The 27829-nt window shown below is 30.0% G+C and overlaps 3 protein-coding genes across 11 annotated transcripts; 2 read left to right on the top strand and 1 right to left on the bottom strand.

The window, feature by feature from the left end:
- The first annotated feature begins 175 nt into the window (after nucleotides 1–175).
- Nucleotides 176–8632, top strand: LOC114939212 (neprilysin-1). 3 transcript variants are annotated; one of them, XM_029313456.2, is made up of 13 exons: nucleotides 176–859; nucleotides 2116–2503; nucleotides 2639–2867; nucleotides 2996–3034; nucleotides 3949–4194; nucleotides 4454–4662; nucleotides 5236–5415; nucleotides 5583–5794; nucleotides 6094–6310; nucleotides 6405–6587; nucleotides 6865–7027; nucleotides 7294–7610; nucleotides 7882–8632. In XM_029313456.2, the coding sequence occupies exons 2-13, from the start codon at nucleotides 2381–2383 to the stop codon at nucleotides 8152–8154; spliced, it is 2391 nt and encodes a 796-aa protein (XP_029169289.1). In that variant the 5' UTR covers nucleotides 176–859; nucleotides 2116–2380; the 3' UTR covers nucleotides 8155–8632. The 3 variants fall into 3 exon arrangements, with proteins under 3 accessions (XP_029169289.1, XP_029169291.1, XP_029169290.1); XM_029313458.2 differs by having other exon boundaries at nucleotides 2120–2503; XM_029313457.2 differs by having other exon boundaries at nucleotides 176–2503.
- Nucleotides 8621–26214, bottom strand: spir (spire type actin nucleation factor). Of its 7 annotated transcripts, XM_029313497.2 has the most exons (17): nucleotides 25567–26212; nucleotides 25142–25423; nucleotides 24376–24960; nucleotides 24245–24276; nucleotides 24022–24145; nucleotides 23743–23894; nucleotides 23321–23539; nucleotides 22994–23023; nucleotides 22027–22287; nucleotides 21396–21531; nucleotides 18514–18795; nucleotides 17707–17831; nucleotides 16843–17104; nucleotides 15506–15819; nucleotides 15005–15253; nucleotides 14310–14602; nucleotides 8621–13864 (listed from the first exon to the last, which is right to left on the bottom strand). In XM_029313497.2, exons 3-17 carry the CDS (start codon nucleotides 24680–24682, stop codon nucleotides 13621–13623), a joined length of 3030 nt encoding a protein of 1009 aa, XP_029169330.1. In that variant the 5' UTR covers nucleotides 24683–24960; nucleotides 25142–25423; nucleotides 25567–26212; the 3' UTR covers nucleotides 8621–13620. The 7 variants fall into 7 exon arrangements, with proteins under 7 accessions (XP_029169330.1, XP_029169326.1, XP_029169328.1 ...); XM_029313493.2 differs by lacking the exon at nucleotides 25142–25423 and having other exon boundaries at nucleotides 24376–24645; nucleotides 25567–26214; XM_029313495.2 differs by lacking the exon at nucleotides 25142–25423 and having other exon boundaries at nucleotides 18547–18795; nucleotides 24376–24645; nucleotides 25567–26210.
- On the top strand, nucleotides 25870–27785 carry LOC114939234 (uncharacterized). The gene is made up of 5 exons (XM_085483946.1): nucleotides 25870–26144; nucleotides 26319–26590; nucleotides 26859–27012; nucleotides 27085–27264; nucleotides 27375–27785. The coding sequence occupies exons 1-5, from the start codon at nucleotides 25990–25992 to the stop codon at nucleotides 27781–27783; spliced, it is 1170 nt and encodes a 389-aa protein (XP_085340072.1). The 5' UTR covers nucleotides 25870–25989; the 3' UTR covers nucleotides 27784–27785.
- The last annotated feature ends 44 nt before the right edge of the window (nucleotides 27786–27829 follow it).

Here is a 27829-nt window from a genome sequence, read left to right on the forward strand (position 1 = left end):
ATATTCTCTCTTTCAGTAAGCTTAATGAAATAAATCATAAATGGAATCGTGTCAGATGTTAGTTTGAAATATCGATTATATCGATATATCTTAATCGATATAATCGATCATTTGAAATGATTTCTGATAACACGGTTCCTTTCTAAATATTTTTCTATAAAAAGTTGAAAAAATCATTCTATTTAGCGAATTATAGATTTATATCAGAAAATTCTTATTTTATATTAAATGTATATTATGCTTATGTTAGAATTTTTTCTATCATTGCAACGGATCTTGCATCAATTTTCTCATCTCCAGGAAAGAAAACCGATAAAATATAAAGACTTTGCAAGATCCTTTGCGCTCTCAACAGCTTTTAATCGTATATAATTCTTGCAGGGAGCCTCGTATACGTCGGACAAATTCTATTGTCGCGCGCTGCATCAACCCTCATCCCTCATCCCCTTCTTGCACAAAGCGAAAAGCAGCTTCGAGACGTCGCCGTTGCGCGTCGTAGCACGGATCCGAGACTCCATCGCTGCATTGCAGCATCGACCGGTCCTTTTTTTTCACCCCCCGACCTCGACAACATCCCCGTATTACCTTCGATGGCGGCACACCTGCCCCTTTCGACGCACCCTCTCTCGCACGTCTTCTTCACCGACGGTGGTGGCGGAGGCTTCGATCGACATCCCCGAACAGTTTTTCGCAGGACGCTTGTTGCTTCTGTACACAAGCTGCGAACGTGAACTCGCCCTGTCGCGTTTAATCGCCTCGATGGGATCGATTCCTTGTTCATCGCAGTGAATAAATTGTGTCGAAAGTGCCCATCCCGATACGATAATCCCCGTAATAAACCGATCGCTAATTATGCAAGGTACACATTAAATGCGAGTCGTATATATATTGTCGCAATATTCCAAAAATCCTTGGAAGTATGTGATGTATATATCTCTCTCTCAAAACTTATCAGAGTTCATTTATTAGAAATTTCTGATTTGTTGTCCTCTATAATATATGGGAAAATTTTATATGTATATATTTATATTTGTTTTCTGTATTATTATATATTTCTACATAATTATTTGGAATAACTGATACGTACTTTTTAATACAGAAAGAAATCGATTTTTAATATGTTAATTCAATAATATATGAAAAAAGCTGAAAACTGATGATTATTTCAATATCAAAGTTGAAATAGCTTTTAAGTTATAAACGATGGGAGTTTACAAGTTATTGGGAATATCGAGTTTCTGATGTATAATTAGCTAGTGAAATTTTCTTCTTCAGTTAATCTATATTTTAATAGATCTTTTACTCATAACAAAATTATCAAGTTCAATGTTGATGATTAAAAATAGAAGAAAAAACACTGATTTTTACAACATAGTATGTATATGCTTGCAATATAATACTTTGTTATTTTTAAATTTATATCGAAAACTTTGTATATATATACTGCATGAAGAGGAGAGAAATTTATATATAAATTTAAAAGCTTGATATAAAAAATATATGATTTAAATGGACACGTCTCGTTCAAGTGGACACGTGGGATTATTTCATAAATAATAAAAGATAAAAAATTTGTATAAAAATATAAAAGTTATTTTGCATAACTGATATGTGTAAAAATTATTTGGTTGAGAGAAAGATAACGTTACATGATACGAATAGCTTTTTTATGAATGGAGATATATGTAGATGAATAATTTCTAAAATATGCGTTGCACAAAAAATGTATTATAAAAAAATTATTTTTTTATATCTTTTTTTAATAAAGTTTCTCAAAATCAATTAAAATTTTTAATATAAAGCTAATGATTTCTTCAAATTTTTGTAATAATTTTTCAATAGATGTGTAATTATCAATTTAATTGTGCTATGATGCAGAAGAGACGTATACATATTGAAAATTTATATTAGAAACATGTTTCTTACTATATCATTAGATATAAACATAAAATATGAATATCAATTGATAGAGCTTTTTCATTATGACTTTTATTAATTATTTATATCTGAGATCACATCTTGAAGCTACTGTATCTTCGTTAATTATAGATATCGTAAATGTCACATTGCGTAAACATGTAATTTTTTCTGAGAAGCGAAAAATTTGTGTTCTAGCTAGATCATAGAATTAGATTATTGCATACGATGATCGATTGAAAGAGCCTTGCTCTTCTTGTACAAATCCACTTCGAGGGATGATGATTGACCGGCAATGGCAACTTTGCGAGCGCGCGAACGCACCCCGGATCTCGAAGGCGTTCGTGAAGGACCGCGGGATATCCGCACCGTTCCCATCGTAACCTGAGGACGATAAAAAAAATACAGGCGAAAGAAGAACGTCCGTTCTACATATTCTGCGGAGCTCTTGAAGGAGGCGAGGATGAAGTCCGAAAAAAACAACGGATATCTACGAACAACTACCGTCGTCACCGAACAGCCGACCGATCTGTCGGGATCGGGATCGATTGGTCAGGACGGTGCTCCCACTGCGAATCCTCTTCAGGTATGTAGATTAGATTCCAGCACTTTTTTCATTACTTTTTTTCAATAAACTATAATTTCCTATGGAATACTTTGATATGAGAGATTTTTAAATGTAAATTGCGTTGCTTTATGTTAATTTATAATATTTATGTAGGTGACTTATGGTCCACGTGGCAGTACTACCACAACCGTTCTTCAGCATCCGGTCAAGCCGCAAAGGCCAATCGGTATAACACGTGCTACCTCAATTACACGAAGACGAAGCGGGGCAGCGAATAGACAACGTTTGCTCGGCGTGCTGGCCATCATTCTGCTGGCAATTTGTCTGTTCATACTTTTGCTGCTGGCGTTAAACACCAGCCGCGAATGCGTCCAAGAGCCTCGTGAGTTTTATCCTTTATTACATATCAGAGATCGAATCGAAAAACCGAAGGAAAATGTTAAAATATAAAAATATAATAAGAAAATATTTTAAATTCTAATTACATCTCTATTGTATTTCTATTTTCAGAGCCGAACGTTTGTATGACGGAAGAATGCGTCCGAACAGGTACATTCTTTTAATTTATTTATATTTTTTTAATTATTTTGTTCTTTTATAATAATTATATGCTCGTATGTTAGATTTTAATTCGCAACAAATGTCATAATTCAAGAAACACAAAATTTTAAATGATTTAAAGTGTATTTTTTCATAAAATTATTTCTCAGATATTTAAGTTATCCAAGGCAACAACTTCAATGATTGATTGCTCCATTACTAAAATAACTATCAATAGCAATATTACTGCATAATATATACTAATTAAATTAATTAACTTTTCACGTTATTTTGAATAACGTGGTATAATTTAAAATAATAATAATATAAACGAAGAAACACAAATGTACATATTAGATATTACTTGCCAACCAGGACTATCAATATTACAAATAACACATTTTATAATACACTTCCAGATTCAATTATTATGCAAATCAATCACGACTACTTTAATTGACAAAATTGCGAATATTTTAGGATTTTTTGAAACGTACTAAACTTTATATTAATAATATTTTATTTAATATTCCTGATGAAAAGTAATCATCGGTTTTAATCATTGACGTCTATACAATATAATCACTCTTTCATGTCATTCTCATATAAAAAAAATGAGTTGAAGAGGAGAGAGGAAGAAAAAAGAGGATAGCCTTGTTCTTTAAATACATACACATTGAAAGCTCTATGCAAACTTTATGAAAAGTTTAGTCGACGTTCATTATAGAACCAAACATATATATTTTCCATTATAAAATAAAAATAATAAACTTTCTTGGAATTGTGTGTCTCTGAAAGAGGCGACGTTTGACGTTATCTTCCTCGTCATTTCAATATGTATAGACTTCAGTGGTTTTGACGCCTCTGTCATAATTCAATCAAAGAGCGAGAATAAAACAAGAGGGATTTCATTGACAATGTAGCGGCGAGTTTATTGACAGCGATGGATAGTACCGCGGCGCCTTGCGTAGACTTCTTTCAATATGCCTGTGGCACGTGGAATCGATTGCATGTGATACCGGAGGACCGGAGCTCCATCAGCACCTTCGAGGTACTGGCCGATCAGCTACAGGTGATCCTGAAGCGCCTACTCGAAGAGCCGCCTAACGCAGACGACAATAGCGCAACTCTCAAAGCAAAGATGTTCTACAGATCGTGTATGGACATCCGTGGGTATAAATGATATATGAATGTTCCTTCGATTATAGAATCTTTGTACAATTTTTTGTCTTTGAAGATTTTTATCAAAATATCTAGAATTGATACCTAAAACATTTTTTTAAATCTAAAGATATAGAATTTGAAAGTAAAAATTTCCAAGACATTCTTAGAAAAATTACTGCATGTAAACTGATAATATAAATTGTACGTATAAAAGAGACGTGTGTCTTGCATATCTTACAAAAACGAAATGATATCAAAATGCAGCTCGCATACGAGAGATCGGGGACGCCCCGTTGAAGAAGATCTTGGAACGTCTCGGTGGCTGGCCGGCAGTGGTGGGAACGTCTTGGAAACCGCCGCTTTATCCGCTGGAAGTCCTTCTGGGTCGTCTACGCGGCGAGTACAACGAGAACGTGCTGCTGGAACAATGGGTCGGTCCAGACGATAAGAATTCCTCGGCCAACATCCTCCAGGTGCGCCGGCAAAGTAAGGCCCTGTCAGTCGACGGCTACAACACGTCAACACGTTGTAAAACATACGGGAGTCGTTTAAATCTCATCTGGAGATTCTTTTTATTTCAAAATTATCAAATAATATTTAATAATAAAAACATGCGCCATTTATTTATGCATTTATAATATTTAAATGAACAATTAAACAACTAAAACTTGTGGAAACTTGGTATGATTTAAATATACGATTTAAAAAAGGAAATCTAGATCATATCTGCACGTCTCTCGTATTATTTTACAGAAGTTTTCACATCAGTATAGAATGCTGCCTTTGAAAAAAACTTGACACTTATGTTTAAATGCAGTGATAAAATTTTTTTTTGCTTTATTTCATATTAATAATTATTTAATAAATATATAATATAAATATATATTATATTTATTTATTTATTTATTTCTAAGAAATTTTCTGACCTATCGAACGACAAACAACAAATTGCTGATGAAATCAATGTTTCCGTTTCCGGAGAAGAAAATCTAGTTTCTGGACACTGAGAGAAAATATAACAACAATATTTTCATTCGTTTATGCAGTTTGACCAGATGCAGTTGGCATTGCCTAGCAGAGATTATTATTTGAAGGCGAGCAGCGCAGCCGAATTGGAAGCTTATCATAAATACATGACGAACGTCGCTATCTTGCTTGGAGCGAACCCTTCTTCGGCGGCCGCAGAGTTTGATCAAGTGATCTCTTTAGAGAAACAGCTTGCCAATGTATGTTCTCTTTCTATGTTTATCTTACATAGTATGTCTCCATAATTTTTGAGATAATTAAGAAACACATTTAATCTCTTTACTAAAATAAATATGTGTTCAGGCAGTTTTGAGACGTACTATATAATTAATATAATTCATTGTGCTAATCTTGTGTATGATTTCAGATTTCATTACCGGAAGCGGATAGGCATGATACTTCCGCGATTTACCGGAAATTAACATTGCGAGAATTACAGCAAGAAGTGCCGCAGCTGAAGTGGCTCATTTATTTGCGCGAATTCATCAGCGTGCCAATCGACGAAGATGAACCGGTCGTGACATATGCAATGCCATATTTCGTGCAGATGGGTCGCATCATCTCGAAAACGGACCACAGGTAAAGATATAGGCATTCAAATGTAATTCTTTTAACAGAATTTTTTCTTCTATTTTTATAAGTTTAATTCTTTAAATTACGACAAATAAAACATTTTTAAATCTTTGAATCATTAATTTTCTTAAATGTTTTTGGAGTTTCTATTCGCGAAAGCCCTCAAATTTTTCTCTGTAGAATCTCTGTAAAATCATGAAGATATTGGGATTGTTTTGTTAGAACAATTCTTCGATAAAATTTATTCGAACTTGAATTCTTGGACGTCGCGAATCTTTGAATTTTTAATCGAGAATATTTCATAGGACTTTACACAACTATATTCTGTGGCGACTCGTCATGTCAATTATGCCTCACATGATCAACGAGTATCAGCAGAAACGGATTGAATTCCGTAAAATTCTGTTGGGCATTCTTAGCGAAAGGAATAGATGGTCGCAATGCGTCGATTGGACCAACAAGAAACTCGGAATGGCAGTGGGAGCTCTTTTTATACGCGACAATTTTAATCACGAGAGCAAGGTATAAGTATTCTCCATTCTGAAATGACCAACATTCGATTGACATCTTCTTGCTTTATGAATTAATTGGAAATTGAAATTGTCGTTTTTATTAGGAGACTGCTCTAGAGATGATTCGGACGATTCGCGAGGCTTTTAATGAATTGCTGACCGAAAACCATTGGATGGACGACGAGACTCGGATGGTGGCGAAGAAGAAGGCCAACTCGATGAACGAGCGAATCGGATATCCGGAATTTTTGAAAGATCCAGCCGAACTTTCTTTAGAATACGTGATGGTAACAACTTCATATTTTATGATATAATATTATATATTTATATTTCATTTATTATATATAAATTATTCTACGCTCATGATCTATTTATATCTTAGGAAAATTATTAGAGAAAAAAGTTATTAGAAAAATCTTTTTTATTATACTGTTGCATAATAAAACTTGAAACGATCCGATAATATATTTCCAATTTTTTGTCACTTTTTATTTATTTTTCGTTTTCTCTTATATTTCTAATTCGGAATTTGTGTGTTGTACTTAAAGAATTATTTAATTTCAGCTAAATATAACGGAAAATCGTTTTCTGGAAAACATCTTTGCTATGCTCAAATATGATGCTTATCATAATTTGCAAAAGCTACGGAAACCAGTCGACAAAAATAAATGGTCGACTGAGCCAGCTGTGGTAAATGCTTTCTACAATCCCAACAAAAATGATATAGGTCAGTCACGTGTATTAGCTACTAATCATCATTATCCTAATTAGCGACTAATTATTGTCATAATTGAACAATTTGAGTTCTAAATATCTAGGAATCTCATTGTATATAAAATCACTTTGTGATTTATAATAATTTAAAAATCTACAAGACTTACGTAAATAAAAAAATGTGAAGATCTGATCAGGATAATGATGCAATCTTAATCGTAATCACATTATTGATAAATAAACGTCAAGTATTAATCATTTTATATGATATTATTACAGTATTCCCTGCGGGGATTCTACAGCCGCTTTTTTACTCTCAGCACTTCCCCAAGTCTTTAAATTATGGCGGAATTGGGGTAGTGATCGGTCACGAGATTACTCATGGCTTTGATGATAAGGGTCGTCAGTTCGACAAGGACGGCAATATGATGCAGTGGTGGAACAATGCCACTGTCAGGGCGTTTCGCGAAAGGGCGCAATGCATCGTGGACCAGTATTCTAAATACAAGTTGCAGGAAGTGAATCTATATATCAATGGTAGAATGACTCAAGGGGAAAATATCGCCGACAACGGCGGTCTCAAGCAGTCTTTCAGGGTAATGATAGAAATATGTCATGTGCAAAGCAAAAATATATTCTGAAGATAAATTTCTGAAAATTATTCAAAAGATGAGATAATTATACATTTTGAAAAAAGTGAATTAAATGTATACGTTGATTCGAAGAATACACTTAGGGTTTTTAAATTTATAGAGATACATATATACAAAATATAATTTTAATATATGATATATATGAATATAAATATATATAGTATATGAAACACATTTACGGAGTCGATGATAATTTCTCTTCGTCAAATATTAGGCTTACAAGAAGTGGGTTTCTATCCATGGCGAAGAACCGTTGCTGCCGGGAGTGAATCTCACGCACGATCAGTTATTCTTCCTCAATTACGCGCAGATCTGGTGTGGTTCCATGAGGCCGGAGGACGCCCTCACGAAAATCCGCAGCAGCGTGCATTCACCCGGACCAGTACGGGTGCTGGGTCCCCTGTCAAACAGCGAGGACTTCGCCAAGGCTTTTAATTGCCCGCTAGGTTCGCCGATGAATCCCAAGAAAAAATGCAGCGTTTGGTAGCTCACGCTCATTCCGGTGATATATGAAATATATCACTTTGATGTATAATCAAAATTGCACAAGGAGATGAGGATCGTAGAAGCTAAAAATTCCGAGCCACTCACGGGACCTGAGAGAGCCCGCGTCCTCTGACCGCGCATTTAGCGTTAATAAAGAACGTTAAATTCAATTATCTTTGTACATACAAATCTTGTATGAATTCAATGAGATATTAATATCAGACGGAATGCACGTTGAAATATATTTTAAAAGAATTTTAAAAAATTTAGATTTGCATTTAAAAAGGAACTTTATATTCTTCCGACTCTTTACCTAACGCTAAATACGTGACAGATATGTGGCAAATATCAAATTATAAACGTATCATGCCCGAAAATTCTAAGAATCCGCGGATTCCTTTATCACCCTTGCATAGCACGATACTGCTTGTTTTTGTGTAATAAGCGAAACGAAATAAAAGATGATGTACGATTGACAACTGACTCTTTCATTTATTATACATGTATGCTCAATCGGCTCAATGTTGCTCTCACGGTCTTAAGACCGTGCTTTTACTTTAAGGACAATAATTATTTGTGCGCAATAAAAATTCATTTCAAGATTTATCATCGCGATATATGTATATAGTTAAATAAAATTATTAATGAGTTTTTACAATTAATTTGTAATTACACATATTGCAATGATAAGAGATCTCGAAACGTTAATACAAAGAAGCAGAAGAAGATTAATATATACTCTATAAAGTGAGAAAAAATTACGCACGCGATGATATATTTATTTCAATATTTGAATTTTATTATAGAATAAAAAGAATGAATTTTAATCGAAGTTTGAATTAAAAATTATTCGAGTCACTACAACACACAAATTAAAAAATTTAATTTTTGAATACAATTTATAACGAGAAAAAATCTTTCCCTTTTCATATTATACATTATTAGATGAACATTAATTTAAACAAACATTTTACAAAAGAGGGGCTAATTTTTATCGCGTTATATTTATTAAAAATTTCAAAATAATATAAACATATCGTTAAATAAAAATGACAGATAAGAGAATGTTAACACATATTTTTCTAGTTTTTCGTTTTTTCATTTTTATACATCATCGTTTTATTACTTACATTATAGCCGGCTAAAATCGCAAATTTACATCAAGTTTCTGCAGATAACGACAAAACGAAGCAAGATATATTTTGTCTAATGAGACAGATCCTAATTTGTCTAATTAAATATTTTCTAAACGCTAAATAAAAATATTATAGCTTGCAACGTATTACGTTGTTACAAAAGTCCTGTTATATCTTAAGTTATAAATCTAAGTTCATGGAATCTTTGAATCCTTCAAGACTTTTCTCTTTTTTCGGGAAATAATTATTTAGGATTTTTGGAAATATAAAAGATTTTTTTAAATCCAAAGATCCAAATGAAATATTTTCTGCAAAAAAAGATTTTAAATAATAATAAAGGATACACGCGAAAGCAATATTCCACCTCTTAAGAGCTCGCGTAATAGCTTCCGTAATTTTATACGAGTCCTTTAATATTGAAGCTAAACCTAGTATTAATATTTTTGCATCTCAATACAAATATTAAATACAAGGCTCGTTTGAAGAGGAAGAAGGATTTAAAGAGTACGAGGTCTACATAAATAAGAATTCCATCTTCGTAAGTCCAGCAAAAGTGCTTTCAGCGTGCTTCCTATTAGAGATCCTTTTTTTTACTTTTTGGATCCTTAAACTTCTAGATTTGCGGTAATTTTCATTTTCGCGTCATTAAAGATTTTCTTTCTTTTTTTAACTCCTTGAATCCTTCGATTGTCGGATTTTTACATTTTTAGCGGTACCATATATATAATTGTTCTACAAATTTTATAAGATTCTCGCAAGCGTTTGCAACAATCCAATTATATAATTATATATGTATATATATTATTTATCGGTTTTAACATTGAAACATTTCACGGAGTTACTTGTAACGTAACTTTATAATTTGTTACTTCGCTTCTTTGTACTCTGCGCCATATTACAGGGATCATGAACAAGATCATGGTCAGAATAATCACAATTGCCGATCAATTTTCTCTCACTTATGTACATTCTTTCAATAACGATTTCCACTGTGTGTCAGCTTTTTGTTTTCACTTACAGAAATAATTCGGAATAAATAATATCGTTGTGAGACGTATTTTACAATGTAAAATAAGTCATTTACAATATATACAATTAATATAATTCATATAACGTTTCTATACATATTTCTACATGTTTATTTGCGCAAGTAATATGCAATATAATAATCTCTCTCCTAGAACTAATTGCAATTTATTTTACGTACCCAATCAATTAAGTACAGTAAAAATAATGAAAATATTTGATCATCAAAATATCAATTCTATTTAATTAATAACACAGATATATCAAATGTAATTAATATTATTCCTAGACCCTCATTTTCTCATGCATTATGAATTTATTTTATTAGATATTTATCTTCGTTTTCTTGCGTCTTAAACTTTCTATTAAATTTATTTATTTATCCACTTTGATACTTATAATAAATTGTATAATTCTTTCTTGCTTTCTTTTCTCCTTCATGATATTCGCCTTTATTCTACCTCTTTCTCTGAACATTATTATTATTTGTTATACAAGATATTCTAAAAAAGAAAAAAACAAACATGTTTTATCTTTCCATATTAATTGAAAAACATTGGTCCATATTCATACTTGTATGTAGTGTTCATTTAGCGTTAAATATGTAGCCAAGTATAAGAACATCTCTGCAAGGTTTATTTGTTTAATGTAAAAACACGAGTATAACGCTAAATACATCGTAATACTACGAATTTTTATCTATAGAAATTATTTAAATTAAGGAAAATAGATACATAAGATCCACAAAAATGATAATAAATGGAAATCTTAAATTAAACTTATATCTTAATTAAAGCTTATTATTCATCGTCTTTAAAATAGGATGTTCTTTGCAGATAAAAAGTTATCGAAATATATCTTTTTGGAATATCTTGTATACTTCTTAGTGAGTAATATAGTTGATTTTTGAATACATTTGAACGTGTTATTATTAAATAACGTGTTATGGAAGATCAACAGTAATATCTTACAAGAAGAATGCATTCTCAATACATGATTTATTGATTATTTTTATTCTTCTAAGGCTTCGCCTCTGTTTGGTTCTGCCTCCATTTCTAAAACGGCTAACGATGATATTATCTATTTTTAATTTTCTTCATTTAGTTGTGCATATCTTATTAAAAGCTAAATTAACATTGTATCAGTTATTAGCAATATGCAATGTTTGACATATAATGGAAAAAGTAATTGAAAATTTCAGAAATAACGAGTAGTAATTTCTCGTGAATATGAAATATCTAAATTCGCGAAAATTGCACATAACGCACGTTGAGAATCCATCTCTAAGAATAAGATATTTTATTTTAAGAAAATGCAAACAAAAAACAATGATCGATAAAATATAAGAGTCAATATAAGTAAGCAGCCGAATATTTTTTTGACATTCAAAATTCTACGATATTGAAGTATATACATATCATAGATTTTTGACTGATTTATATTATATTAAGAGTTTATATAAAGAATTTATGAAATCAAGCGTGTATTTTGGAATCTAAGGATCTGTAGAAGCAAAGAGCTAGAGATCCAAAAATTTATATTTATTCTATCAAATATATAATTATAAGCATTTATGATACGCGAGATTTAAATTTGTGTTATCAAGAATTTTGAAATTAATTTGAAATCAAAGATACACGAAATAGAAAGATGGATTTAAAAAAAAAATAATAATTTTTAATCTTCTAGATCTTTAAATTTACAATTGCTCAAATATTTTGATCATTGAATTTGTATACTTTTAAACTTTAACTTTCTTCGATATCTCAGATTTGTAGTTCCTTACATTTTTTGAGATCCTCATAGATCTTCAATTATCAATTATCATTGAATCTATATATTGAGATGACAATGCTATATCTTGAGATTCTTATTTTGAACTTACATTCTTAATACTTAGATTTTCAAATTTTTATATATCCTTAGAATTTTCGACATTTGGATCTTTGATTGTTTTATTTGATCTTTCTATTTCCTTTTTAAATTTAATTCTTAGATCTCTAGCTGTTTGGATCCTTTAATTATGTTGAAAATTTTACCTGATAAATAAATGTACATAATATAAATAATAACATAGAAAAATATAATAATTAGACTATGACATATTATAACGTAATATATATATATATATGTATAAATTAACTCGTTCTTAAATAGTTTCTTAATTTTTTTGTAGCAAATAAACTTAAATGCATTGCAATATATTATTTTAGTACCAAATAAATAACATATAGGAACAATAAATCGGTTATTCAAGTAAAATATGGACATGTAAGTACAATATAATCAGGAGATTAATATTACTTTGTGCATTGAGATGTTTGTCTACAACAGAGAATAAACAATATAATAATTTATTTAATATAAAGATCTATCTTGATCGTTGTACCAAAAAGATAATCATTTATAAGTGTATTACAAATTCATAGATTCTTAAATCTTTAAATTTGTAACTTTTAAAGTTTTTAATTTTGCATATTTTTAGATTCTGTAGATTTTGAAAATATAATAAAGAAGAAACTTTCTTATGTAAAAACCATGAAGATATTTATAAATGAAATATTTAGTCGCTAGAAAAATCATGCAGATCTTAATTTGATATATAATTTAGAAGAAAATATGAATAATTTAAATTTCAAAAATCGAAAATAATGAAATTTGTAGGTTTTTATTTTTTGTTATAAATCATTTTATGTAAAATAAAATTTTTATAGGGCTTACAAGTTATAAACATGAGTTAAAGTCATCAGATTCTAGTGATGCATTTAGTTAGATTGCAAAAATGATGATCATCACGCGCGCGGTACTCTATTTGCATCGATATCTTAAAGAAATTATTGCAATATTAATTAGCTTTCTCTGATTTAAAGTAAGTAATCAACGAGAAAAAAATAAAACTTTTATGTAGGACAGACAAATATCTCAATGCACAAAGCATAGTTTAAATAATTTGTACTAAATACATTTTAGACATGCCCAGTTCTCATACAGATAATTCTTATGTTATTATCATCTTACGATATGAAAATCAATGCAGTTCTGCAACACGCATATATAAGAGAATGAATGCCCTATTTTGCGCGTTTGCACATATAGACACATATTTTCCTTCTTTCGAGTCGCGGAACAATTGTTGCCGACTACTCGCTACTGATACGTATATAGTGAAATACGAATTTCCGTTAAACACGGAGAAAACAATAGTGAGAAACAGCAGTCAATGATGGAGATATTAAGAGGCGAGAAGAATTAAACGCGGAGAAACAGCAGTCAGTGATGATAATGGTATCGATAAGTGAAGAGGATTAAACGTAGGCGGGAGAGAGGTTCAGAGTAAGACGAGAAATGACATTGTTGCGTATTGTTGCGCGTGTTGTTCTCGAGCTCTTGATTATCTGAATGACCATGATGCGACAATCGTGACAAACAACGACGGCGACGCCACGCAGCCGTTCCGCCGCCATTCGTTGCTCGGCAGTCGGTCCGCTGGAGCCGGAGAATGTCTTCGTGGTCGAGAGAGCGGCGGGGCTGCCGCCACCCTTGTAACATCTGTTCATAAAAATTGTTCCAATCAAATATGATGTGAAATATAGACAATTTAATAGAAAAATTAACAAGTTCATATATTTATATATTGTGCCAAATTTATATATTACCTATATATATATTATATATATATATATATATATATATATTTATGTTATCAAAATACTTGTAAAATAAAGAATAAATTATATGATGCTTTGTCTGGAAATTTCTAATTATTACACAATTAAGGCAATCATGTAAAAGAATGACAAATAAATTCGTAGAGCTTTTTAAATCTTTTAATTTCTAATTTTACGAATTATTATTGTAGATTCTAGAAAATGGATAAAATAATTATCCTAATAGTAAATTGCGTATATATTATAAATATGCCATTAAATATTTAATTTCAGAATACTTATAAGCATTTTACTCAAGTTATCATATAAATATATCGTGTACTGACCTCCTCTCCAGTCCCTGATTTTCCATCTCTCGACGTGCATGAGATGGTGGAGTCGACATTGGCGTCAATGCGGAGACTGGTGTCATCGTCGGCGTCGAAGTGGGCGTGCCGCTGCGTAATGCGGAATCCTTTCGTCTGGATGCGGGAGAAGCCGGTGCCGAACCGACAGCTCCCGTATTCCTTAGCCAAGCGTTTTTGCCGTTACCGGCCTCCGTTTCCGTGGGCGAGAGTAATAATCCGGGGGAGAGAAGCACGACCGGCACTCGGGCAAACTGCTCCGTCGGAATCCGCATCTAAAAACATAGATGTTGTCGTCAGTTATGTTAAGAGAAGTTGAAACGTCAAAAAATACTTAACATTTCAATAGCAAAAAATTTGATTAAATTAATGAAATATTTGTGTCTTTTGTGAGTAGTTACGCGTTTCATATTTGATAAGTAATATTCAATTAAATATATACATATAATTTTAATTACTGAAATATTTAATTCACACAACTCGGAAATTATTAATTCAGTTTTAGTATATTCGTTAATATCCAAAGAAAGATTTGATCAAAAAATAATGTTGCATGTTTAGTATCTATTAATTTTAGACATTCCATATATCTAAAATAGAATAAAATAATATTCATAATATGTATTCTAATTAAACATATATATATTAATGTATATATGCAATAAATAAATACTGACTTTCGAGTAACATTTCACGCAAACGGTCCTCTTGCACAAACGACAGCGTTGTCCCCAAGGACCCAAAAGACCAAAACGCGTCTTCAGGCAGAGGAAACAAACGCGTCTTTTTTCCACGTCCTCTTTGACACGTCCTTCCACAGGAAGAGATTCTAATTCCGCCTTCGTGAGCACGCTACGAATGTGCACGATTTCATCTAACGTTAACGATAGTCTTTCGTCCAGCAGCATATCTCCTAGTGTTGTCTTCTGCAAAATATGATTGTCTCTTCAATGCTTTTATGTCATATCGTTTTATATTGCTTTTCTAAACTAACTAATAATATTCATCACATCTCATGTTCATCTTTCGCTTTACATAGGAACGTTTAAGAAGTACTCTATTACATATATATATTCAATTCGGAGTATTTATATTGTATGTACAATTAGATTATCTGCAATTGTATCCGAAATTTGCTTACAAAAAAGATAAGAGATATATGTATGGGTGTTCCTTACCTTATCAGTATCATCCTCCCACTCATCGCTATTAGTTCTGTCGTCCTTGCCCTCGTGCGCGATGGTGTACGCCCGTCGTGGTTGCCTGGATGCACGTGGCTGCGGACTGTGACTTGGGCTGGGATTCAAACTGATGTTGGGACTCGGACCCTGGCTTAGTGTCGAGTCCGTAAGGCCAGCGCGTTGTCGACTCTGCGGTCTTGATTGTGGCAGAGACGTCGTCCCCGTGAGTGACATTAATGGTATAGCACACTTTGCAGCGTGTCTCTTTGCGGATGCTCTCCGGGAAGGACACTGCGTCGCCAAATCGTAAGCTAAAAATCGAACAAAGATTTCACATACAGAATAAGCAAAATAAAATAAATCTAGAAAATATTCGATTCAACTTCACTTTTGAATTATTCCAAGAATCGTTATAAATTCATTTTTTTATATAAATTCTTGTTCGACTGAAAATATATTTGAATCTGAGTTGGATTTCGAGCTATAAAGAGAAGATCTATTTTTATCGTACATTTAAAATTGTTTGATATAAATTAAGATATCGATTTATATATATTAATGAACCTATTAAAAAGAAAAACATTTTGTCAACGTTTTTCCAATATATTTCCAGATAAAATTCTAAAACAATATGATTTATGTTTCATGTTTTTATTGATTTTGATCATTCTAAAAACAACTTAATCTAATCATTATTATTGATTAACATGAAAATTTTATATTGAAATATTATATTGATTAATAAGTTCATTCAATTTTTTATCATTAATTATCATAAAATAGGAAAAATAAATTTTCTTATTAATCTGATGCAAGAAAGAAGAGATTTATTTCTCTCAAAGTTAAAAATCTATGAAAATAAATAATCTTTTAACCAAAAAGAAAAGAGATTACTTATTTTAGCATTAATAACAATAATATCAATAACATTTTATTTATAAATTTTTCCTTAGAAAAAGATAAAAATAAACTTATCTAATCCTTATCATTTATCAAGATTTAAAACGGTAGAATATACAGATAAATAATTGGTAATATTCATGATTGAAAATATAAAATAAAATATAATAAAAAAGTTATAGATTATTTATTTTAAAAAATTGTTTAAAAAAAGATAGCGTCCATTTAAATTTTTACTAAGGAAAAACTGATTCCAACATTAATTGAAGAATTCATTCTCAAATTTCATATGATACAGTTTTTACAAATATTAAATCAAAAACAATATAAAGAGAAAGGATTATAAAAGAAATAACAAAAGGAAAAGAAGAAAGACTATAAAATAATAAAGAAATAATAGGAGGAAAGGTTTGAATATTATTTATGACAATTACATTCTAGTTGAGCATCACAGAATCGATGGTACTCGTTCCTAGTTAGACGAAGTCCACCGGTTTTCCGCCAAGGATTTGCGGATCCTTCGTCGTCATCCCTCTGTCTATAATCCTTGTGCCCATTTCGCATACCTTCGCGAGCTCCAAACCTGTAATCTTTTAGTTGCCAATAATTAGAGGCTTCGTCCTCTTCCTCAAACCGCGTTTCAAAATCCTCTTCGTTATAATCATCATCATCATCGTCGTCATCCTCCGCATCCAACTATGTGAAAAACAACATTGTTTAGTTATATTTGTGTTCTTTGAATTTGTACGATAATATGAAAATAATACAATTGCATGAAAAGATAAACTGCAGGAGATTAATGTTAGTTGTTATTCAATTCCCTGTAATTTGAGCTTTAATAATGGAAAATTATTATTGATTATTTATATATATCAGGTAATAAAGAATGAATAAGTGGCTGTATCAAATATGATGAATTCTAATCAGAATTGTTTAATAGTTATTATAGTATTATTCTAATGAATAATCTATCATTACCATTACTCGAGTTTCAAATGGGAATAAAGAGCTAATTTGTGCAATATTTATATACAGTATAACCTCATATAACGAGGTATATATTCTGCGTTGTACAATACGCAAAATGAATTGTATAGAAAAATAAAAATATGTTGTATTACAAAAATATAAAAATCAAACGCAAAATTAAAATTTGTTTAGGGTACTTTTTTAAATTTATCTACGATTGGTTTACATGTCGCATTTTTTGTACGAATTATAGAAGTATCACGCTATATATGGGAGTTTATTATATTTAGAATTTATTATGTCATAATCGAAAGAATATGAAAATAGACCTTTAAATCGAAGTCGACAGGTATCAGTTTCTTGGGTCGTCTAATAGCATCCAAATTTCTTCCAGGTGGTTTCGGTATTGCAGATGATTCATATTCCTTGATATCCTCCCCATTCTGTGTTATATCTAAAAAATCAAAGTTAATTCATTTGCAACGTAAACGTTAAATTTAGATTAGTGCTAATTTGGCGCAATCTTTAAAATTGCAACAATATTATGATTTATGTATTGACTATGCAATGATCGTATATGACTTTGAAATGAAGAGACAGATCAATGAATGAATGCATGTAAATGCTTCACTACATTTATAATTAATTTAATTTTTTACCAATTTTTTTAAAGATAAATTTTCTTAAACTCATGTCAACAAAGACATTCTAATATCTTAATTCTATGAAGACTTTGTTTTCATGTTTATATATATATATATACATATGTGTATGTGTATATTATCACTCTTAATATATTATGTATACCACACATATTAATATTATAATTTTAAATTACAAATATAAAAAAATATTTATAATAAAAATAATGTATAACAAAAAGAAAAATTCTCTTAAAATTATTTTTAAAGTATCTTTGCTATTTAAAAGTATATAAAATTATATATCTAATCGTTTTATAACAAAAATTATAAAGCAATTATCTTTCTTTTACGATTATCTCATTCTAATTAATATTTCATATTGTAATATGCTTCTTTGTTTTGACATCTAAAGATTTTACGCCTTTTCTACCTCTTTAAAAAAAATAACTTCACACTCACACACTGTATGACGATGATGAATGAGATGATTACCTGCGACCGTAATGCGCCTTCTACGCGACTTACGATTCCTATTGGAAGGCAAAACCCTGACGTCGGGTCTTTCCTTAGCGATCCTTTGCCGCGGCTGCGGCACCGGCGGTAGGTCCTGTTTTCTGCGACTCGTTGCCGCCAGGACACCGCCAGCTGCCGACGTCGCCGTCCTCTGATCCTCCGACTGCAACCACTGAGCCGCAACATCTTGCGCAGACTCCTGCTCCTGCTCTGGTTGCAACGGCGGCACCTCTCCGAGGACTATCATGCGAGACTTGCCGCCTGAAAAAATTGAAATCGTGAGAGCAAAACAGCATTTATTATATTTTAATTTCACATAATTTTTTCAGGATAATTAATTTGATTTATTTATTTCGAACAACACACACTTAATTCATAGACAAAGATTCTAAAGATGTAGAAAGATTATTTTATTGTCAAAAAATAACATTCTTCTTCAAAAATCTATTATTAAAATTTTATTTAATGTGTACGTGAAAAAAAAAGTTATCTTGCATAATGAACAAATAAAATTTAATCAATTCTCGTTCACAAAATAGTTTTAGTGTGATAAGCAGTTACTCTAGACTGACGGTTTATTGAATATCAAAAGGTCAACTTGCGCTATTTATTTATTCACTTCAAAATTATTCGCGCGCGCGCGTTGTCCTGTTTTCTCGTCCACTATCTTATTTAGTTTTCCTCCATCTTCTACTTTATATTCGCACTGATCTTTTTTATTTATTTTTCTCTTTCTTTTTAAGGAGATTATTACTTATAATAAAAACAAAGGCAGCAGCGAATCCTAATTCTGACTTGACGATGTTACAACAAACTTAAGAGCAGGCGTAGCATCTTGTGACATCTTTAAAGAAGTGTTGAAATAAGAGACTGCAGATGTACACATCATCATCATTTTATCACCTTGAAGAATGTATCCGAGTTCTTGAAGATGAGATGAGATCAGAAAAGAAAATAAAAAACACTCGTAAAAAATTTTACATACCTTTACAGAAAAATATTTAATTGTACATATATTCTTCAAAAGATTAATCTTTTTTATTGCAGAGATTCTTATTTTTTTCTCATAAATTTGTAGATTCAAATTATTGTATTTTTATAATCATACAATTATAAATAGAAAAAATAATCTAAAATTTTTAAATTACTATATTAAATTCCTAAAATTTTTTACTTACTATTAATAATTTGACAAAGAAGCTAAGAAATTAATTTTTAATAAATAAGTTCCAGTTAAAAATTTAAAGGAAATTAAAGAATTAAAAAAACAAATGTTTTTATATTTAATAAAATCTCAAATTTCTATAAGATTTTGAATTTTATATGCATAAATGTTAATATTATAATCTTTTAATTTAAAATTTCTTTTAATATTTTTAAATTCTGATGTTTTATTCTTTCTTCTTGGCACGGATGTTAACTATATAAAATACCCTATATGTAACAAAATCGTCTTTATTGATTAATTCACTAAAAATTATAATTATAAAACTGAATTATTATAAGTTCTGCTTTATAAATTAATTAGTAAGACTTTGTTTTAATAAATTCTTATGAACAATATGTTAACACAGAACACATAATTTTCTTTTAAATTTTCTTTTATATGTATCACAGATTTTTTATTAATCTTATATTTAGTAAATTTTTTAACAAAATTTCAATTTGGTCTGTTATTTTTTTAAGATTAATTTTGCAAAAAATCTGCAACGTATGTCCATATGATGGAGTTTCTTATATACATAATATATAATATGTCTAGATCTTTACCTTTGAACTTTATAATCACTACATATATATTTTATATAATAAGCAACGAAATAAATAAACGTTCACGTTTTTTCCAACACTTATTAAATCACAGTAAATTTTCTCGAATTTGAAAGTCCTCACAAGATTATTCACCAAGAAAAATTCACAAACGTCAAAGATATCGATCGACTCATTAACACACGGATTTTTTAATATTCCCGGAGCAAAAATTAGTGCATCCTTCGGGGAAACAATAATCGAGGAACAGAACGTTCACAAGGAAGGGTTGACATCCGACTGGACTGGCGTGCTACGCGATGACGTTTCGGGCAACGTCAGTTCACCTTTGCACGCTTTCAGTTATTGATCGCGTCTACATCGTGTCCAGGTACCCTTTTTCTCTCCCTCCCACCCATCCTCACCCTCAATCTTTCTCTCTCTGTCCTGCGCCCGTAGCGCCCCAAATCATGATTCATCTACGCTTATAGGGCGCGTTTCAATAAAATCGAATTTTCACTATCTGTTATAAAACGCGTTAAAACAAAGTTTTTGTATTTATACACAATATACAAATCTAATTTATATTTTATAATTAATAATTTTAATTCATTTTTTTAGTTCATATTTAAATAAAATGTTATTTTTAATTCTTAACTTCTAATTTTTTTGACTCTTAATTTATAATAGTTTCCCTTTAGATAGAATTTATTCGCGAATTTTACTATAAATTACTTCGTGTAAAACTACAATTATATTACATAAAACTAGTAAGACAATAACTCTAATACAATAACGATTAAATGCAAATGTGTTATTTTAATAAAAATTTTGAAAAAATTTATCTTTCCTGCTTTTTTTTACTTCTTTCTATTTCTAAGTCTTAGAATAGCATTTAAATAATTTTTTATATTAATTTTATATATAGAAATAATTATAAGTTTTGTGTACTCTCAACATTTTTTATACTTATATTTTAGTAAAGAAAAATAAGTCGTTATTGAGATACATATAATAATTCTAATATAATGCAGAAGATTAAATAAAACGAAGTTATTATCCATAATTAAAAATTGCACCTACAAATATGTATATAAGATGCATAAACTTACAAGCTGATGTTTCTTCAACCCTGGGAATGTTTTGTCTCGAAGATCTCAAAGGTTTTGGAGGCTTCTTTATACTCTCCATAAGTAACTCTCTCAAAGTGCATTCCTTCTGTAACGGTCGTAATCGTCTCTCCGATGCCTGTAAAAGATATAACAGATAATTTTTGTTTAAAAATTTTTTACAACTTGCAAATACATATTTCTTAATGTCTTTCTCATTTATTGCTAGTGTACTATATTAGTTATATTTTAAAGTACCAGTAAAATAAGCTTAATATATTTCTGATGCTCTCTATTATATTTTAAAATGTGCATAAAAATTCCACGTGCTCTAAATTGATATAAGTTTATTTCGCAAATTTCATACTTTATCATAATAATTTACAAATACATGGAATGTATTGTTCTGATTTTTATAAATATATTTCGATTCCAATGAAATATCTACTGACATGTGTTGAATTGACTGAGATTCAACATATATTGAACTTGATCTCTCATGAAGATCGCGTGTCATCTTGTGAAGATCGCCATGTTATCTCTGATTTGAACAAGTACAATTAGTGTTGAATGTAAAATATAAGTTCCTTAGCCTAATTATTAATTATTCTTAAATATCTGCAAATTTGCTTGCCTTTTTTAGAGGTGGTCGACTTCGAATAAATTCGAGAATAATGGCATGTGCATCCTTTCTCTTCGAGGGCGTGGGTGGCGTTTTTCTAAGGTGATATCGTTTCTCCCTAATGTCGTCCATCAGAACTTCATAAGGAGTCAGTTTGTAGTCGGAACGATTTCCTTGTGCGCGTGAGGGTGCACGAGAGCCTAAATTGGCTTCCACTTTCTTCAATTTTACGCCTCGTCTTAGTTCGCTGATTACTTGAACCCAAAATCTAGCCTAACAATACATTTAATAAAACTTCAATATTATAGTCCATAGATATTATTATTCACAAATATGTAATGAAATATAGAGTATATTAATGAATAATATTGACTCGTTGACTAAGCTAAGGCTTTCATAAAAAGGTAGATATTTGTGATTATATATACATTATCTTAAATTATTTAATTTTAGCTTCTACAAATTATTTAAAAACTTGCAAATATTATTCATTAACACTCTAGATTAGGTAATAATATAATAATTATCTAGTAATATAACACTTTAAAATTATAATTTATAGATTATTGCAATAAATAGAAGCTAGCAATGTGACAGAGTATTCTTGTTGACATGAAATAATATAATAAAAAATATCTACAATAAATAAAGTAACAATCTATAAAATATGCCTTTGTACAATTCATTCATTCAAATAATAAAATAATATTAATAATAAATCATTATTTTGTTATAATTATAATTTCTAATATAAGTAAAATATCAATCTTATTAATATAAAATCCGATTTGTTCTATATAATCTATATAAATATAAGTAAGTTATCATGCAGCATAAATTTATATTTAAAACATGCTAAATTAATTTCGTTAATGTTAGAAAAACAGAAAAGATAATATATAAATTAAAAGATAATAATGTGTAGAATAAAATAAGTGATTGTGATAAATTTTAAACACATTAATTTGTATAAACATACTTGTATAGCCCTCCAAATTCTAACGTTTGTCTATAAAAGCAAATGCAAGTAGTAATCAATAAATGTTTATAAATTACATATAAAATTATCATTCGATGTTTATTATTTTAATCTATTACTTGTATATCTCTTTTCTATTTCTTCTCAAAGAAAATGTTTCCAATTAAGTCATTAAGTCCAACAAAAAAATTTTAATCCTGTTTTTAAATAAGTTATTGTAAATTGTCCATTTTCTCTTTACGAAAATTTGATGAGATATATTTTGCACTATATTTTTGTATTTATTTTCTTGCATGTTATATTCTTGTATTTATTAAGAAAACTTACCCAATCATTGAAATCCAATGTGTCAATATTCTGCAGTGAGATCGAATTACGATCAACATCATCGATGCTTGGACTATATAAATCTTGTGATTGCTTGTCGACAACCACCTTTTCCAGAAATTGAGAGAGATTAAGAGCCTCCTCTACAAACATTTGAATCACATTTCGATAATAATTATCAGCATCTTCATGCAAACTTTGCATATGCCGTTCACATATCTAAAATAAAAAAATACTTGGTTTATCGCTCAATATCATTTTATATTTCATTTATAAGTGATTAAAAAATTAAAAGATAAAATTGTTTGTTTATTGCATTGTTTCAAGAATGATTCAAGAAAATTTTTATGAAGTGATCCGTTCATTGCACATTTATGTTACTTTCTTTAATTGTAAAAATTATAGAAAAAATATGAACTCACTTGGAGAATAGTCTTCAAGGTACATATAGGACTATCTGTACATGATTCACTAGTTTTCGGTATATAATCTTCTGCATCAGTATCCCCCGAATCCCGTTCGATGCCTTCATCATCGGTTTCTTGTAAACGTTCTTCTACATCACCTTCAGATGCTAATAAAATAATCAGACACTTTAGTTTTATTTAAAATAAAAATTTATTTCATGTAAAATTCGATGTGAAAAATTGTGTTTAAATGTACAATAAAATGTAAATAAAATGATGTAATCATTTATTTACCTCGATTGCAATTTGTCATTAATGTAATGAGAGCTTCTAGGTCTGGTGATAAGGCTATTTCTTCCCCTGCATTAGAGCCAAAATCCAAGGCCTTAAAAATTACCATACCTAAAGAGAAGATAGCCTATGACAAACAAAAAACACAATTTAAATAAATTTATGAAACAATTATCATTTATATTGTACAATATAGTGAATGCTTGTTTAAAAATTAAATATGTACCTTTTCTTCCGAAACAAGAGGTAGTTTGGAACCTGTAACATAAGTCATGTTGTTAATTATTTTCAATTTTATGATAATAGTCTTTTTTAGTAATTTTAAATTAATTATAAGATCTACAGTAAAACAGTTACCTGCCAAACTTTCGAGACAGATATCTCCATCTTTGTGAAGTACAATTTGCCAAAGTTCTGATATTTCACAAAACTTGTTCTCCGTTAAGTGTGATAGGCCTTTGGCTACTTGATAACACAATGCCCATGCTCGCTCCTGACTTAAAGGACTATCAAACATGAGCAGAACATCTTGAAGATTTAGGCATCCGTGCGAATCCAATTTACACTTTGGTCGCACCGAGTCTTCTTTTTTCTTTACTGTTTCTTGCATTTCTTCTTTGGCTTCTTCTAAATTATAATTTGGACTCTTCTTAGAATTTGACATTGTGTAAAGGCTTTCTATACAGATTCTTGTTACATTATTATAAAGACACAATGATAGATTCCCTTCTGCATTACAAATTTAGTATTTTATGTATAATCTTCGTATGTGATATACTGTTCAGAGTACATTGATACTTTATGTAAACTTTTCTGCAATCGTTTATCTTAAGTAACATATTTGTGATCTTGCAACATTCACAGTTCACAGTGAGAGAATCATCTTTTTGCATTTATAAACACTGTTTTTGGATTTGCTCTCAAAATGTTAAACTTGTTACTCTACATTAAACAGAAAATAGTACGAATTACAATTTTATATATACAATTTTGCATATTACTTGAAATACAATTACAAAAGCACACATAAGACCTTCGTATCAATATCTCGCATGTGTAAGAATTAAAGATTATCTGCGATTAAATTACGATACAGATAATAATGCCGAGCAATGTTATTCACCTGTTTACGAGGACTCGAGCATTCGTATCTTTACGTATCAAAGTATATTTCGTATAAAACGATCGTTGCTCTACGCCGCTTATCAAATCGTTATCCTATCCTCACTATTCGCAAATAATCGAACTGAATGAATTACAATAATATACAGCTTTGCGCACACTTATATATTACGATGGCAGTTCGACAATTTCGAGCCTCGATTTCAAAATCAAGATCGCTTTAGATCACTTTTTCAGATGGAATCATCACACATTGCTAATCCTTAAGGTAGCTGTATCGTGGCTAATACGATTCAAAAGTTATATCGTATCGTGCGAGAGAGAAAGTAAATGTACTCGTTAAAATGTCTGATATTACGTACCTCATAATATAAAATGACATCTATTAGCGATAATATAAACTCAAAAATGTGTTAAATGACATACTTAAATAGTTTGTTTGCAGATTTTTCTCTCGCGAAATGATGAACTTTTGGTCGGGTCTGTCCATATTTGGCGCATTTACACACGAAGAAATCATCTGTAGAAATATACGTACATCATCGCACACTACTCTACTTTTATTAACCTAGCCTAACCGGATTCAAGCCTGCCAACGTCGAGAATTCTGGAAATTCTCTAATCGATATCGAAATCGATTCATAGTTCGATACATTACGTCATATCATATCTCGAAATCGAAAGATAATCGCACGCGCGTCTTTAAAAAAAAACGCGCGACATGTCATTGATGACGTAACGTTATCCAATTGTTTGACAGATTTAAAAATGCCTTAAGAGCAATTTATTTTCTAAACATTATATAAAAATAAGCTGTTCAAAAAACATTGATACATTATTATAATTAAAATGGATCTGTATGGAAAAGATAAGGGCAACATCAGTTTACCACCGCGTCTTCAGCCACGCAATTTTAATGAAACCAAGCTGAAAAATGTCATTATTAACACACAAAAGAGTTTGTATAATTTAAAAATTGCAGAAATAAATAAAAGAATTCGAAGGTAATTATTTAAAAAGATATTTTTAGTTTTTTAGAATATATGTTAATTTTAACTTTGATTAAGGGAATGCGAGTGTATATTATATTTTATAATTTAAAAAAATTTTGTTACTTAAAAAAAAATATAGTTGATTTCGAATATTTTATAAATAATAAGAACGATTTTTTAAAATAGATTAGAAGAACGGAATAAAGAATTAGATAATATTTTAGAAAACACGGGTTATTCTATGAAAACTTTAGAAGAAGAGAAAGGGAAAGAAATATCTAGTTTAAAATCACAAATAGGTTCTTATAAAATCAGGATAGAGGAATATAAGAATCAATTAGTTGCTCTTGATAAATCAAAGATTGATAATCAACTCACTCATGCTGCAAAAATTGAAAGCATTGATGAAAAATATAAGAAAACACGATTAATGCTCATTTCACAAATCAAGCTATTGAGTAATTGCTTCTTAATGTTTAATACGATCTGATTTAATCAAATTTGTACTCTTTATATAATTTATAGAAATTTTAATGTATGATCTATTATTTATTTAAGTTTATAATTCAAGAACTCAATTATAGATATATATTTCTTTTTCAATTTTTAAAAAAAACTCACTCATGGAACAAATTCTAATATTTAGAAAGAAATATGTATTTCTTTGATTAATCATAATTGAGTTTTTTTTAGTTATTTATTTAAAATTTTCTTCACTGTTAAAAGGCGCTAAAACTAACGTTTTGGAAGATTACAAGTCAATGCAACATATCCTGGAAAAGAAATTGGATATAAAAAATCAACATTTAATTTATCAAAAAGAACAGGTGGCAGAGAGCTTGCGTCAAATTGAACGCAAATTTAGGATTGATAGAGAAAAGTATAATAAATGATTGTGCTTTCTCATTTAAGAAAGAATTGAAATTTTACATAATATATACGACTTATATAGACTCAAAAAAGACTTGTATAATCGTCTCGTGGATCTGGCTAGTGTGTTTCAACTTGAAATAGGCCAACATATGCCACATTCTATATCCAAGTTATTATCAGAAAATATAGCTGTAAGCAATCAATTATCAATGATCACGGAAAACATGACTTCTAAAAAACAAGATTGCATTTTATACGAGTAAGTTAAATTAACTTCAGTATATTTATAATTTTTTAAATTTTTAATTCAAACTTTTTATACCTCTGTAAATTAATATTCAATTAATTGTAATATTTATTATTCCACAGTAACGAAATGAGAAAATATGAAAGCAACATCAACAATGCGCATTTAAATGCAAAACGATCCATAATAGTTAGTAAACTAGAAAAATCCATGATTGCAATGTTGCATAAAGCATGCAACAAAACAGATGTTAATTTGTCCAAATTAATCAAATCCAATCATCTCACAGAAGATCAGTACATAGTAAACAGAGATAAAGCTAGGATTGAAGCGCGAAAGTGTGAAACACATGTAAAACAATTGGAAATTTTGCTTTATTGTGAGAAAGAGAAACTTGCTATTGCTGAATTTAAGAAGCAATTGATATCTGATCAATTGCAAGCATATTTACAGATGCTTTACGATGTTAAATATATGCTAAGAAATCTTAAAACTAAAGAAAAGATGAGCAATTATAATAATCAAATTTAATAGAGGACAAAAATAAATTTGAATATATACATCTTATTCATAGAAA

Source organism: Nylanderia fulva, unplaced genomic scaffold (assembly GCF_048542155.1).
Source record: "Nylanderia fulva isolate GAGA-0341 unplaced genomic scaffold, ASM4854215v1 Scaffold28, whole genome shotgun sequence".
Taxonomy (NCBI): Eukaryota; Metazoa; Arthropoda; class Insecta; order Hymenoptera; family Formicidae; genus Nylanderia; species Nylanderia fulva.

Excerpts from the sequence above, each read along its gene's own strand:
- LOC114939212 (XM_029313457.2), top strand. The coding sequence starts at position 2,381 with ATGAAGTCCGAAAAAAACAACGGATATCTACGAACAACTACCGTCGTC. Across the intron at positions 3,035-3,948 it reads GGAAGAATGCGTCCGAACAG|CGGCGAGTTTATTGACAGCG; the intron begins GTACATTCTTTT and ends TTGACAATGTAG. Across the intron at positions 6,311-6,404 it reads ATTTTAATCACGAGAGCAAG|GAGACTGCTCTAGAGATGAT; the intron begins GTATAAGTATTC and ends CGTTTTTATTAG.
- spir (XM_029313493.2), bottom strand. The coding sequence starts at position 25,660 with ATGATTTCTTCGTGTGTAAATGCGCCAAATATGGACAGACCCGACCAA. Across the intron at positions 24,146-24,244 it reads CTCTTGTTTCGGAAGAAAAG|GCTATCTTCTCTTTAGGTAT; the intron begins GTACATATTTAA and ends TGTTTGTCATAG. Across the intron at positions 23,895-24,021 it reads AATGACAAATTGCAATCGAG|CATCTGAAGGTGATGTAGAA; the intron begins GTAAATAAATGA and ends TTATTTTATTAG.
- LOC114939234 (XM_085483946.1), top strand. The coding sequence starts at position 25,990 with ATGGATCTGTATGGAAAAGATAAGGGCAACATCAGTTTACCACCGCGT. Across the intron at positions 26,591-26,858 it reads TTCACAAATCAAGCTATTGA|GCGCTAAAACTAACGTTTTG; the intron begins GTAATTGCTTCT and ends CACTGTTAAAAG. Across the intron at positions 27,013-27,084 it reads TTTAGGATTGATAGAGAAAA|ACTCAAAAAAGACTTGTATA; the intron begins GTATAATAAATG and ends CGACTTATATAG.